Raw genomic sequence first — 15626 nt, forward strand, 5'->3', positions numbered from 1 at the left:
ATTCCGAGGTAAAAGCAGCATGGTACAGGGAGGATGAGGCAACCATGGCTGACTGAGGAAGTCAGGGATAGCATAATGGCAAAAGAGAAAGCATATAACGTGGCGAAGGGCAGTGTGAAACAGAGGTCTGGGAAGCATACAAAGACCAACAGAGGGCAATAAAAAAAGAAATAAGGAGGGAGAAGATTAAATATAAGGGTAAGCTAGCCAGTAATATAAACGAAGACTGTAAAAGTTTCCTAAGGTATATAAAGGGCAAAAGAGAGGCAAAAGTGGACATTGGACCACTGAGAAATGACACTGGAGAGATATTAGTGGGGAACAAGCAAATGGCTGAGGAACTGAGTAATTATTTTGCGTCAGTCTTCACGAGTAATCTCCCAAAAATTTCAAGAGAGTCAGGGGGCAGAGCAGAGTACGGTGATCATCACCAAGGAAAGAGTACTAGTAAAACTGATTGGCCTAAAGGTGGATGTCGCCTGGACCAGATGGACTACACCTCAGAGTTTTTAAGGAGATAGCTGAAGAGATAATGAAAGCTTTAATGGTGACCTTTTAGGAATCACTAGAGTCAGGGAGGGTCCCAGAGGACTGGAAAATGGCTAATGTGACACCTCTGTTTAAAAAGGGAGTGAGGCAAAAGACAGAAAATTACAGGCTGATTAACCTAACCTCAGTTGTGGGTAAGATTTTGGAATCCATTGTGAAGGATGAGATTTCTGAGTATTTGGAAGTGTATAGTAAAATAGGGCAAAGTCAGCATGGTTTCACCAAGGGGAGGTCATGCCTGACAAATCTGATAGAATTCTTTGAGGATGTAACGAGCAGGGTAGATCAAGGAGATCTAATGGATGGTATCTACCTGGACTTCAAGAAGGCCTTCGACAAGGTGCTGTATAGGAGGCAGCTTTGTAAGAAAAGGACCCATGGTGTTAGGGGCAAGGTGCTAACATGGATAGAAGATTGGTTGTCCGGCAGAAAGCAGAGAGTGGAGGTAAAAGGGTCTTTCACAGGATGGCGGCTGGTGACAAATGATGTTCCACAAGGGTCAGTGTTGGAACCACAACTTTTCACTTTATACATTAATGATCTAGATGAACGAACTGTGGGCATTCTGGCAAAGTTTGCAGACACTACAAAGATAGGTAGAGGGACAGGTAGTATTGAGGAGGTGGGGAGACTGCAGAAATATTTGGACAGGTGAGGAGAGTGGGTAGAGGAGAGGTAGATGGAGTACAATGTGGGAAAGTGTGAGGCCATGCATTTTGGCAAGAGGAATAAAAGCATGGACTGTTTTCTAAATTGAGAGAAATTTCAGAAGGCTGAGGTACAAAGAGACTTGGGAGTTCTAGTCCAGGATTCTCTCAATGTAAATTTGCAGGTTGAGTCAGTAGTCAGGAAGGCAAATGCAATGTTAGCATTTATTTTGAGAGGACTTGAACATATACGCAGGGAAGTACTATTGAGGCTTATTAAGGCCCTGGTCAGACCACATTTAGAGTATTGTATGCAGTTTTGGGCCCTATATTTCAGGAAGGACGTACTGGCCCTGGAGCAGGTTCAGAGGAGGTTCACAAGAATGGTCCCAGGAATTAAAAGCTTAACATATGAATGTTTGAGGACTCTGGGAGTTTAGAAGGATGAGGGGGTCCTAATTGAAACTTACAGAATACTGAATGGCTTGGACAGAAAGGATGTTGGGAATATGCTTCCATTGGTAGGAGAGACTAGGACCCGAAGGCACAGCCTTAGAGTAAAGGGAAGATCTTTTAGAATGGAGATAAGAAGAAACGTCTTCAGCCAGAGAGTGGTGAATCTATGAAATTCACTGCCACAGAAGGCTGTGGAGGCCAGGTCATTGAGTGCATTTAAGATTGACATAGATAGGTTCTTGATTATCAAGGGGATCAAGGATTGTGGAGGAAGGAGGGAGAATGGAGTTGAGGAACTTATCAGCCACGAGTGAGCAGACTTGATGAGCCAAATGGTCTAATTTCTACTCCTATATCTTATGGTCTTATGGAGTACAGTAAGACGCTGAGTATGTTTCCTTGTGGGGTGTTGGTACTGTTGTCTATTCTCACTGATTGTGGTCTGTTGGTCATGAAGTTGAGGATCCAGTTGCAAAGAGCGGAACAGAGACCGAGGTCTCTGACCCTGGTGTGACAGTTTTTGCACCTGTGATTTTTATCTCCTGCTGTACTATTAACAGTTAGCTGGAGCTGTTAATGCACACACTTCCTGCTTCCAGTGTATTTTGTTCAATGAGCTTTCTGCTTTTAAACTTAACATACTCTACTGAGTCAGCTGTTTTGGGATTTTGATATCTGTCATGCCATATTATAAATAATCTTGCTTCCTGACCTCTGCTTGGCTGCTCCTTTGAATTGTCTTTGCTAAGGTTAAATTATTCACTGACTGCAAGTGATCAGGCAATGCTTCCTGCGAGATATTGACAGTTCAGCCCCTTTTTTTAAGGAGCTGTACTCACAGCTGTCTGCAAGTCTGGAACGGGTATTGATACTTTCTCCCTGTTGCTGCGAATATTGATTAAATTTAGTGTGCTTGACAATGGGTTTTTCTCCTGCAGATTTTGTTTATTGATTCATGCAATGTGGGTGTCACTGACTGGCCAGTATTTATTGAAAAAGGCATCAAATGTTTACTTACTTCTAGGTTTTATGTTCAGCAATCTCTTGCCTGACTAGGACATCAGATGCACAGACAACCATTGGGTGGAGGTGCTGACACAATGGTAATGTGACTGTGCTGGTAATTGAGATATTCAATGTAATGGTTGAGAAATATGGCTTTGAATGCTACCAGGGTGTATTGCGAAATTTGAATTCGGTAAATATTTGGAATCAAAAACTAGCTGAAGGGAGACCATTTAACCACAGTTGGTTGGTTGCTGGTTCATTAATGTGCTGTAGGAAAGAAAATTGCTATATCTACCTGGCCTGGCCTACATTTGACTCCAAATCTCCACAATGTGGTTGGCTCTTAAGTGCCCTTCAGAATCGCCCTAGCATGATGCACAGTTCAAGAGATAACAAAGGATGAGCAACAAATACTCATTGAGTATTTACAGAGTCTGATCAGGTCAGGAAAACTTTAACTTTATTTAGGCAATATTTTACCATGGCTTCATGTTGCCACGAGACTGCAGAAGAGGTCAAATTCATGAAATATCACAACACTTCCTGGGATGATGTATACCGTCTTTCATTAGCATATCACAAAATCAGACTTAATCTTTTAGACTACAGTAGATACAGAGGAGAGACATAGGCAGAGTGATGGAGAGTAAAAGTTGAGATGTAGATACAAACAGAAAGCAGATATAGACTGAAAGAGGAATGCTGAGAATTCTTGAAGAATACAATAACTCAACATGAGGTCAGCTTTTCTATTTGACAAAAAAGACAAGAGGTACTGTGCAAACGGGCTAAAGTCTAAAACTCAGAAAGCTACATGAGATGCTAACTAACTGAGCAATTTCCCCAAAGTAGCCAAACTTTGAATTGGGATGCCAATTGAAAGGGATCCAGAAAGCTACACCATCAGGCTTGTTGTGAACTGAGAGAGAGAAAGATGGTTTGTAGAGATGTTTTTTGCAGGAGATATAATCACACCCATGAAATTCAAGAATGTAGGCTATCGACTGATTGAACTGATTACCCGGCATAGATAAAGACAGCATATAGTGAATCTGCATACAAACTCTTGCGGTTGTGTATCTATTTCTGTATTGACTGTTTAATGTTATCTCTTACATTTGAGATATCATTTGTCTGTTTCACATGTAGTTTGTTTTGGTCTTGATTGGTGTTTAAGTAAAAGCTGCAGAAAGTGGAGTCTGTTTATAATTTCTTCCTCTTTGGACATCAGTCATTAAGTAAATTTGATAAATTTTATATACAGTTTTACCATCTGCTTCATTAGTTCATAAGAAATCGAAGTAGGAGTAGGCCATTTGGCCTGTCGAGTATGCTCCACCATTCAATAAGGTCATGGCTGATCTATCTGGTCTCAGCTCCTCCCACCTGCATTATCCCCATAATCCTTAATCCCCCATGCATGCAAAAATCTATCCAACAATGTCTTAAATATATTTAATGAAGCTGCCTCTACTGCTTCCTTGGGCAGAGAATTCCAGAGATTCACCACTTTCTGGGAAAAGCAGTTCCTCCTCATCTCTGTCCTAAATTTACTCCCCCTAATCTTGAGTCTATGTCCCCTAGTCCTAGTCTCTCCCACCAGTGGAAACAACATGCCTGTCTTTATCTCATCTATTCCTTTCATACTTTTATAAGTTTCTATAAGATTCCCCAGTTTCAAATAGTTCCATACTCCAGCATACTGTATACCAGGGTTATACAATGACTGATCTGTTCCCACCAGTACTGTAGCCCAGTGTTATACAGTGACAGACTTGACCTCACCAGTACTGTGCCCCAGTGTTATACAATGACAGACCTGTCCCTACCAGTACCGCAACACAGTGTTATACAGTGACAGATGTTTCCCCACCAATACTGTATCAAAGAACAACAAAGAACTGTACAGTACAGGAACAGGCCCATTGACCCAACAAGACTGCACTGACACATGATATCTTTCTAAACTAAAATCATTTTGCATCTATGTTGTCTATCTCTCTTACTGCCTATTCACATGTTCACATATTAGTCAGGATGCCTCTTAAAACATTGCTATCATAACTGCCTCCACCACCACCTCTGGCAGTGCACTTACAACCCTCTGTGCCAACTGGCCTCTCTCGACTGCTTTTAAGCTTAACCCTCTTTACCATTAACCTATGGCCCCTAGTGATTGACATTTCTGCCCTGGGAAAAGACTCTGACGACCCATTCTACACATGCTTCTCACAATTTCGTTAACTTCTGTTAGGGTGCTCGTCATTCATTGACATTCAATGAAAACAAACCAGGTTTGTCCAATCTCTCCTCATAGCTAATACCCTTCAAACCAGGCAACATCTTGGTAAACTCCAAAGACCCCGCATCTTTCAGGTAGTGTGTAACGACCAGAGCTGTACACAATATTTCAAATTCCTCATCGTGTATTCAGCAAATGACTTATGCCCGCCAGTGCTTACCCAATGTTATACAGTGACAGACCTGTTCTCATCAGTACTGCTCCACAGTGTTATACAATCACAGATGCATCCTGTCCAGCTCTGCAGTCCTTAGTTACCCCAGGACTAACATATACTGTGTTAAATTATTTCTTCATCCAGAAGTGATGATGATGTACAGATGGAACTGGATTGACTTGTTTCATATATTCTATGTCATGAATCTCATTGTTTCTGTGCTTCCCAGGTTCTCTTTTTGTCAAAAGATCTCAAACAGGCGCTGAAATCCTTCACAATGCCCCTTTCTCTGATGAAAGACTGTAAAATCAAGCAGCCAAAGTTCAGGCCAGGCTACATCAAAGGACATATCGAAGCTGCACCAAATGGTAGGTGGGAGTAAAGAATGTTCCAGTGTCCTCCAATGTGTGTTACAACAAGGCAGAAATTGGTAATGATTAACAGCTGATCACAGAATTGCTTTGTTGGGTAAAGAAATTTGAGGTCCTGCTTCTTAAGTTCTTTCTCAAAATCAACGCTCCTCCCTGAGTCGTTGGTTTTGACATGGTACATGACTTCTGACTGTTCATCTGCAGAAAGTTCTGCTTCTTTTCCATGATGTCCTTTATGCTGGCATCAGGAGGCAACAGTATGGGGTGACGTCAACAGTGAGGGATGATGAATCACTGGTTAGTACCGCTGCCTCGCAGTGCCAGGGACCCAGGTTTGATTCCAGCCTTGTGTGACTGTCAGAGTGGAGTTTGCATTGTTCTCTCCATGCTGGCGTGGGTTTCTGCTTCGTGCTCTTATTTCCTCCCACAGTGCAAAGATGTGCAGGGTAGGTGGGTTGGCCATGCTAAATTGTCCATAGTGTCTAGGGATGTGCAGGCTGGGTGGGTTAATCATGGTAAATGCAGGCTTATGGGGATAGGATAGGAGTTTAAGTGGGATGCTCTTCAGAAGGTCACTGTAGACTTGGTGGGCCAAATGGCCTCTTTCTACACTGTAGAGATTCTATAACTCTGTATTCTATAACGTTATCCCACTGATTGTTAAATATCCGTTTACTGTTGAATTCTGACAGCTTTGTAGTGTGCCCTGCCCAGACTTTCGTCTCATCATTCCAGGATCCTTCAATGTGTCATCATTCTCAACATTGTTTAATATTGGTGAATATTGGTTTGAAAATTCTGCACTTTCAGGGAATCCTGTTCTGCTTGCCTCTTTCAAGCCTTCCAGGAGGCCACCCACTTGTAATTCTGAAATGTTTCTGGTCATGGGGCAACTACTTCCTGAAACAAAAAACAAAAAGAAGCGCGGATGCTGTAAATCAGGAACAAAAGTAAAGTTGCTGGAAAAGCTCAGCAGGTCAACAGGAATCTCCTGTAGCTCTTCCCCTGCAAACCAGATGTACTGTTTTGGATACTGTTGAGGGGAATGACCTCTCAGGGGATAACAGCAGCAGCCAAACTCATGGCCAAATTTGGCTCTGCTGCAGAAGGATGGAGAGAAAGGAATAGAATTTCTATAGTTGTAGGGGATTCAATTGAAAGGGGAATCAGTAAGGCATTTCCATGGCCACAAATGAGAGTCCAGGAAGGTGTGTTATCCCCCTGGTGCTAGGGTCCTGGATGTCAGAGCGGTTGCAGAGAATTATTGGAGGGAGAGGGTGAACAGTCAGTGGGAGCATTTCAGGATAGTGACCATAATACTGTGAGTTTGAATATACTCATGGAGAGGGAGAACAGCAGTCCACAGGTGAATTGGGGAAGGCGAACTGCAACGATATTAGACAGGAACTAGAGAATTTTAATTGGAGGTAGCTGTTTGAGGGTAAATCCACATCAGACACGTGAGAGTATTTCAATTGGAAGGAGCATCATGTTCCTGCGAGAATGAAGGATAGGTATGGCAAGTTACATGAACCTTGGATTATCAGGGATGTTATGACCTTGGTCAGAAAGAAAAAGGAAGTGTACATAAGGGCCAGGAGCATGGGAACTGACAAAGGCCTTGATGTATACAAGGAAAGTCGGAAAGAATTTAATCAAGGAATTAGAAGGGGTAATGAAAAGTAGTTAGCAAACAGGATTAAGGAGAACCCAAGGCTCTCCATCCTTGTATAAAAAGCAAGAGTGTAGCCAGGGAAAAGGTTGGCCCACATAAGGACAAAGGAGGGAATCTGTGTGTAGAGCCAGAGAAGACAGGTGAGGTCCTAAACAAATTTGGGATGGTATTCATCAAAGAGGAAGAATTGGTAGACGACGGTCTCAGAGGGGAGTGTTGAGTTTCTCATCCAAGTTGCAATTAAAAAGGAAGAGGTGTTGTGCATCTTAAAAAGTATTAAGGTCTTGATGGAATTGATTTCAGAATATTGAGGGAGGCAAGAGAACAAATTGCTGTTGCATTAACAGGCATCTTTGTGTCCTCTTTGGCCACAGGTAAGGTCACAGACGACTGGAGAATAGCCAATGTTGTCCCATTGTTTAAGAAGGATAATCCTGGAAATTAATGCTCAGTGAACCTCGCAATGGTGGTCAGGAAATTGGTGGAAAAGATTCTCAGGGATAAGATCTGTGTGCATTTCAAGTCTGTTAGCGATAGATAGCATGGTTTTGTGCGGGAGCGATCATGCCTTATTAACTTGATCGAGTTTTTTGAGGAGGCGATGAAGATGATTGATGAGGGAAGAGTGGTTAATGTTGTTTGCATGGACTTCAGTAAAGCCTTGACAAGGTCCCTCTTGGCAGACTGGTAGAAAAGGTAAAGTCACATGGTATCGGGTGAGCTCACAAGAGGGATACAAAACTGGCTTGGTCATAGGAGACAGGGCAGTGATGGAAGGAAGCTTTTCGGAATGGAGGGCTGTGATTAGTGGTGCTCCACAGGGATCAGTGCTGGGACCTCTGCTGTTTGTGATCTACGTAAATGACCTAGAGGAAAACGTAACAGGTCTAACTAGTAAGTTTGTAGACAATGCAAAGGTTGGTGGAATTGCAGATAGTGAGGAGGATTGTCAGAGGATACAGCAGGATGGAGATCAGTTGGAGGCGTGGGCAGAAAAATAACAGATGGAGTTTAATCTAGACAAATGTGAGGCATTTTGGAAGGTCCAGTACAGGTGGAATGGCAGAACCCTTAGGAGCATTGATATGCAGATGGATCTGGGTGTTTAAAAAAGCCATGGCATGCTTTTCTTCAGTAGAAGGGGCATTGAGTATAAGGATAGATAAGTTATCCTTCAATAAGAGATAGCAAGGTGTAGAGCTGGATGAACACAGCAGGCCAAGCAGCATCAGTGGAGCAGGAAGGCTGACGTTTCGGGCCTAGACCCTTCTTCAGAAATGGCCCGAAACGTCAGCCTTCCTGCTCCTCTGATGCTGCTTGGCCTGCTGTGTTCATCCAGCCCTACACCTTGTTATCTCAGATTCTCCAGCATCTGCAGTTCATGTTATCTAAGTTATCCTGCAGTTTATTTAACTTTAGTTAGGCCACACTTGGGATATTGTGCACAGTTCTGGTCAGCACGCTGCCAGAAGGATATGGATGCTTTGGAGAGGGTATTGGAAAGGCTTACCAGGATGTTGCCTGGTATGGGGGAATTTTAGCTATCAATAGACAGGTTTGTTTTCACTGGAATGTTGAGGGGTGACCTAATAGAAGTTTATAAGATTGTGAATGGCATGGACAGAGTGGAAAGTATGAGGCTTTTTCCCAGGATGAACGGGTCAAGGCGCATGGAGGGAAGTTTAAAAGAGATGTGCAAGGCAAGATTTTCACACAATGGGTGGTGAGTACCTGGAACATGTTGCTAGAAGAGGTGGTGGAAGCAGACGCAGTAGCAGCATTCAAGAAGCACATGGACGAATACATGAATTGGAAATCAGTAGACGAATACGAATCCTGTAAGTGAAGACACTTTTCGTATGGAAGGGCAAAATGTTAATGCAGGCTTGGAGGGCTGAAGGACCTGTTTCTGCTCTTTTGTTCTTTGTTCTTCTTTGTTGATTTTCTTTGTTCTTTGTAAGTTCTTCATGCATATTGTTGGAGGTGAAGGGTCTGCGGGTGTAGGGATTGAATAGACGGTTAGTATTGAAGAAAAAAAGCAGAGGGTTATCTTTGACCTACAGTTGATCCCAGAGTCATAAGTGGAGTTGACAAGAAGGACAATACTGGATACTTAGGCTGTAGCCGAGCTTTCCAGAAAGCCAGTGATGAAGCATAGAGCTAAAGGTAATGTTTTTCTGTTTATTTTCAGAATTTAACTTGACAAACATATGGTTCCTAACCTTGTGGTTCTTATGGTGTAGAGGTAGTGCACCCAACCCAGAAGATCCATGTTCAGTTCCAATCCCCTCCAGAAGTATATTACAAAATGTCCATAACAAGTTGACTTTAAGGAAAGTATGCAGCTCCTAGCCCAAAAGCCAGATTTATAGAAGATCATGTTAATGTCTGGTCCGTGCACACCACCAGCATGCAATCAAACATTATTAATATACAACTGATATTGTGGATCAGTGGTTTAGCCATCTCATGCTGTTGGGCTATACTCTCCTCTGCGAACCTCTTTGACTTAGGGATTGAAGATAATGTCATGTAAAGGGAAGGAGGTAATTTGTAGATTTTTCTGGAGGTGGAAATGGGAAGAAGGAGGGTATTTTTTTCCACTGATCAGAACTGGCCTCTGGAGACAAAACTAATAAAAGTTTAAAATTTTCACGTGTTTAAACACAGGGCGTGAGACAGGTTCCCTGTCCGATTAAGGGGGGTACACAGCATGTCAACTGGATCAAAGGGCTTTGAACTTCAGAGGAATACCTGACTAAAGGTAAGTAACTGAGAGAACACTTGAATATGAGATTGTCCTGTCAGCAACGGAAGTTTAAAAAACTTAATTAACAAACACCTAAGCAGCCAGACCAACAATGTGAGCAGGGAACTCTTCTACAGCACAGCCTTTGGGGGTACACAGAAAGCAGAGAGGGCCTGTAGATTCTGGCTCCTGTCGTGCTGTTATGTACTCTATTATGGGCACATGATCTGTTCCGCACTGCATTGAAGAAATGGGTGCTTGGTTGAAAAATACTGGTTGCCATCTTAAATGTATCTTTAACACAGTTCTCAGTGAGGCAAACTGCCTTCCTACCTCATTAGATGATAAGAAATAGGAACAAGTAGGTCATTTAGACTCTCAAGCCTGCTGCTCCATTCAATAAGATCATAGTTAATCTGACATTCATCATGTCCACTTTCTTCCCCTTTCCCCATAACCCTTGATTTCGCTACTGATCAAGAATCTAACTTTCTCAATATTATATATAAACAAGGACTCTACTCCCATAGCTTTCTGTAGAAAGGAGTTCCAAAGACACTTAGCCCTCTGTGAGAAGAATTTGTTTCCTTGTCTCAATCTTAAATTGGTGCCCCTTTATACTGAAACTGTGCTCTGTGGTCATGAGGGGATGACAACCGCTTAGCATTTACCCTGTGAATCCCCTGAAGAATCACCTTTCATTCTTCTACACTCCAGTGTGTAGAGTGTCAAACCTGTTTAGCCTTCTCCCATAGGACAGTGTCCTAATGCACCTTCTCTGAATTGTCTCCAGTGAAATGATACCTTTCCTTAAACCAGGGGACCAAAACTGCTCATAGTACTCCAAATGTGGTTTCATCAGTACTTTGTACAGTTGCAGTAAGACCTCCAAGCCCTTTGAAATAAGCCTTCATGCTGCAACTGTGTTCTAGTTTTGTGTTTCATGCACTGTTACCCCCAAGTCCTTTTATGTTGCAGCTTTCTGTTGTTTTCTCCATTTAAATAATACTGCTCAATCCGAGATGAACAACTTCACATTTTCCAAAGTGTACTCAATTTTCCAACTCTTGCCCACTTACTTAACCTGTCAATATTACTGTAAACTATTTGTACTCTCTTGCACGTGACTTTCCAACTATTCTAGTGCCATCTACAATTGTGGCAATACTACACTTACTTCCTTCCTCCAAGTCATTTATACATTTCGTAAACAGTTGCAATCCCAGCACTGATCCCTGTGGAATCTCATTGCTCAGAGGTTGCCAACCTGAAAATAAAAATCCCTTATCTCCAGTTACAGTTTCCTGCCCATTTGCCCAATTCTCTCTTCATGCAAATTTACTATCTCCATGGGCTTTTATGACTTAACGTTTTGTGAGGTACTTTGTCAAATGCCTTCTGGAAGACCAAATACAACACATTTACTGATTCCCCTCTATTCACTCTGGTTGACACTTCTTTGATAAATTAGTGAGACAGTACTTCCCTTTCATGAAGCCATGCTGATTCCTTGATTGAATTATGATTTTCCAAATGTTTTGCTATTACTTCCTTAATTATTGATCAAACATTTTATGAACAATAGATGTTAGGCTAATCGGCCTAGTTATCCGCTTCTTGCCTACCTCTGTTTCTAACTAAGAGTGTCACATTGGCAGTTTTCCAATTCTCTGGTACTTATGCAGAATCAAAGATTTTTTAAAAATTACAGCCAATGCATCCACTGTCTCTGTAGTTACTTCTTTAAGGATCATAGGATGCAGGTCATCAGGGCCAGGGGACTTAACTGCCTTTAGACCCATTAATTTGTCTGATACTATTTCTCTAGCAATAGTAATGGTACTTAATTCCTTCCCTCTATTCTCTAGTATTAATGGAATGTTTGGAATATCTTCCACAGTAAAAACTGATGCAAAATATCTGTTTAGCTGTTCTGCCATTTCCTTGTTCCCCATAACTAGGAAGTCTCCCCAGGTTCTTTGTCTAAAGCGGCCAATGTTCAATTTGATCTCTGTCTTCCTATTTTTATATTTTAAAAAGCTTTTAATGTCAGTTCTTATATTCCTAGCTTGTTTGCCCTTATAGTTTATTTTCTACCTCTTTAGTCGTCCTTTGCTGGATTCTGAATTTATCCCAGTTCTCTGATTTTTACCTCCTATATGCTTTTACTTTCAAAGTTATGCTTTCATTAACTTAAGATTAGCCATGGTTGGTTTATCCCTCGGTTAGAATCTTTCCTGCTTACTGGGATATATTTTGCTGACAGCCATAAATTACCTCCTTAAATATCTTGTGGGGTGAATAACATTATCAAGCCTCGAACAGTCTCACCGAAAATGGTTACTGTTTCCCAAAGCTGATATTCTTTTCCGGCCACCTACTTCAACCTGACCTCTGTTTACTGACTCCAAAGAGCCTGAAAATTCAGTACATCTTATTTCCAGAGATTAACATTGTAATCATTGTAAGTTATGGAACGCGTCATCAACAGTGCTTTCAAGCAGCACTTGCACAGCAATAACCTGCTTGCCGAATCTCAGTTTGGGTTCCGCCAGGGTCACTCAGCTCCTGACCTCATTACAGCTTTGGTCCAAATGTAGGAAATAGAGCAGAATTCCAGAAATGAGGTGAAATTGACTGCCCCTGATATCAAAGCCATATTTAACGGAGTTGGCATCAAGGACCCTCAGCAAAACTGGAGTCAATGAGAACTGGGGGAAAACTGTGCACTGATTGGAACTATACCTAGTACAAAGGAAAATGATTGTTGTCATTGGAGTTTAGTCATCTAAGCTCCAGGGCAAGGTGTAGAGCTGGATGAACACAGCAGGCCAAGCAGCATCATAGGAGCAGGAAGGCTTCTTCACCTGCTGTGTTCATCCAGCTCTACACCTTGTTATCTCGGATCCTCCAGCATCTGCAGTTCCTATTATCTCAGATCCAGTGCATCTTTGCAGAAGTTCCTCAGGGCAGTGTCCTAACGAAAAATATCTTCAGCTGCTTCATTAATGACCTTGCCTCCAAAATAAAGTCAGAGGCGGGGATGTTCACTAATGTTTGCACAATGTTCAGCTTTGTTTGTGACTCAAATGCGATGGCCGTTTCAACCAAAAGAGAATCTAACCAGTGCTTCTTGACATTCAATGGTGCAACCATTGCTGAATCCCCCATTAACACATGCTGGGGAGTTACCATTCACCAGAAACTGAACTCGACTAGGCATAAACAGAAACTGCTGGAGAAACTCAGCTGGTCAAACAGCATCTCCGGAGAGAAAGCATAGTTAACATTTTGAATTCAGTGACCCTTCTTCCCTCTCTAGCAATTTCCATTTTTGTTTGAGATTTCCAGCATCTGTAGCTTTTGTTTTATTTTAGTAGTGTGTGTTCTGGCTTTACAAACAGGCTCGAGAAGAATCTTGCAGTGAGTAAATCATTTTCTGACTTCCTTCCAATACTCATTAGCTGCAGTGTGTACTGTCTACAAGATGCACTGTAGAAATTCACCAAGGAGCCTTACATAGCACCTTCCGAACCCATGACCACCATCATCTAGAAGGTCAAGGGTGGCAGATACTCTGGAACACCACCACCTGTCTGTTCTTCTCCAAGCCACACACCATCCTAACTTGGAAATATGTCGCAGTGTCACCCATGTCAAAATCCTGGAATTTTGGTCTTCCAGCAGCACGTGGATTGCAGCATTTCAAGAAGGCAGCTCTCCAACCCCTTCTCAAGGGCAGCTAGGGCGACAAACACTGGCCCAACCAGAAACACCCACATCTGTAAGTGCGTTAAAAAATCACCCTGTTGAAATAAATTGATTGATTGGTACATAAGTTGAAGGATTCAAAAGTTGTGAAGGCTTTTCATCGGACCGGGGTAAGTTACCATAGTGCAGATGTAGTGTTAATGGAAACTAGGCAGTTGGAAAGATAGAACAAACTGATGAGAAAGTTGGTAAATGGGGTGTCATTGGTGGGGCAGGTAGGGATTTGGATATGCTGGGAGGATGGGAATGAGATATGGGAGAATGCAACTGGAGTATGTTGAAAAATTGTGTAAGTAAATTGAAGAGTGGGGGATGTGGGGTCAGTTGAGTATATATTGGAAATTAGGAATATGGTGAATTGTTGGATATGAGATATTTGGTATGCGATGAGGGAATAGTGTGGAGAGAATATCTGAGGGTGAGGGATACAGTGAGATGATTTCTGAGCTGTTGCCACATTTGTTGGGCCTATCCTGATGGAAGTTGGAGGAAAAAGAGTGGGTGGTGGAGGAGATGTAGAATGGGCAGGAGGAGGCAGGGATGATGAGTGGAGAAGGGTTGATGATGTGGAGTGTTGGAGAGGGAATGGAACTTGCTCACCGCCGCCACCACCTGTTCCCCCGGCTCAGAATAAAACCTGGAATTAACACATCCTCCTCAAAGTTTTACCTAGGGTCATGTGAAGTCTGAAGCATTAAAATGAGTTCACATTGGCAAAAAGATTGGGAAACACTAGCTTAGAACTTAGTCTGAGAAAATCAGAAAAACTTTGATGGATTCTTGTTTTTTTTCCACTTCATTCTAATCCTCTTTCTCTTCCACAGGAGGGTGGGTAGGTTCTGCAACATTTAAACTTACCTTTCACAATGGAGGGGCCAACGAATTTGGACAGTTGATGTTACAGTTACAAGGTAGGTCTTCACTCATTTACTCAGCAGGTTCCAGCGCTGTCCCTTCTGGCTGTAGATGGTCTCCATGACTTTTCCCCTTCATTTATATTTTAAACCATAAGGAGCAGGATCACGCCATTCAGCCCATCAAGTTTTCTTCACCATTCAGTCAGGCTGTTTCTCAAACCCATTCTCCTGCCTTCTCCTCATAATTTGATTCCCTTATCTCCGTCTTAGACTTGGCCTGGACAGCCTTCTGCAATAATGAGTTCCACAGTTCAACCACCTCCTAGCTGAAGAAATTCCTCTTAATCTCAGTTCTTAAAGGCCATCCCGTCACCCTGAGGCTATACCCTTGGGTGCTAGTCTCTCCTACCAGTAGAAACGTCTTCTCCATGCCAATTCTATCCAGGCCTCCCAGTATTCTGTAAGTTTCAATGAGATACTCCCTCATCCTTCTAAACTCCATCACATACAAAGTCAGAGTCCTCAACTGCTCCTCATTTTATGAGCCCTTCATCCCTAGAATAGTTCTTGCTCCCTTAATTCTCAGATCTGCTGAATCTGCTAGGGTTCTAGTTTTGAGAAGATTTGTAGCTCAGGTTGAGGTTCTGGATGTGAGTTTGCTCGCTGACATGGAAGGTTCGTTTTCAGACATTTCATCACCATACTAGGTAACATCATCAGTGAGCCTCCGACGAAGCACTGGTGTTATGTCCCGCTTTCTATTTATCTGGTTAGGTTTCCTTGGGTTGGTGATGTCATTTCCTGCATTGGTGATGTCATTTCCTGTTCTTTTTCTCAGGGGATGGTAGATTGGCTCCAAATCAATGTGTTTGTTGATGGAGTTCCGGTTGGAATGCCACGCTTCTAGGAATTCTCGTGCATGTCTCTGTTTGGCTTGTCCTAGGATGGATGTGTTGTCCCAATCAAAGTGGTGTCCTTCCTCATCTGTATGTAAGGATACGAGTGATCGTGGGTCATGTCGTTTTGTGGCTAGTTGATGTTCATGTATCCTGATGGCTAGCTTTCTGCCAGTTTGTCCAATGTA

At 42.4% G+C, this 15626-nt stretch overlaps 2 protein-coding genes across 13 annotated transcripts in view; one reads left to right on the forward strand and one right to left on the reverse strand.

Annotated features, from left to right (window-relative positions):
• LOC125463829 (WW domain-binding protein 2-like) overlaps positions 1 to 15626 on the forward strand; it is a 40757-nt gene that overhangs the window by 15207 nt on the left and 9924 nt on the right. For 3 of the 9 annotated variants that reach the window (XM_059653843.1, XM_059653842.1, XM_059653841.1), the window contains 2 exons: positions 5349 to 5487; positions 14510 to 14596. In XM_059653843.1, coding sequence (XP_059509826.1) covers positions 5349 to 5487; positions 14510 to 14596 — 226 coding nt within the window. Of the gene's footprint in view, positions 1 to 5348; positions 5488 to 9835; positions 14597 to 15626 lie in introns of all 9 variants that reach the window. The other 6 variants (XR_009447090.1, XR_009447085.1, XR_009447086.1 and 3 more) reach the window with 5 other exon arrangements.
• Positions 9014 to 15626, reverse strand: part of LOC132210880 (proton channel OTOP3-like) — a 33858-nt gene continuing 27245 nt past the window's right edge. For all 4 annotated transcript variants that reach the window (XR_009447083.1, XR_009447082.1, XR_009447084.1 and 1 more), the window contains one exon: positions 9014 to 9157. The gene's annotated coding sequence lies outside the window, so the exon portion shown is untranslated. The remainder of the gene's footprint in view (positions 9158 to 15626) is intronic.

This window comes from Stegostoma tigrinum, chromosome 22, assembly GCF_030684315.1.
Source record: "Stegostoma tigrinum isolate sSteTig4 chromosome 22, sSteTig4.hap1, whole genome shotgun sequence".
Classification (NCBI taxonomy): domain Eukaryota; kingdom Metazoa; phylum Chordata; class Chondrichthyes; order Orectolobiformes; family Stegostomatidae; genus Stegostoma; species Stegostoma tigrinum.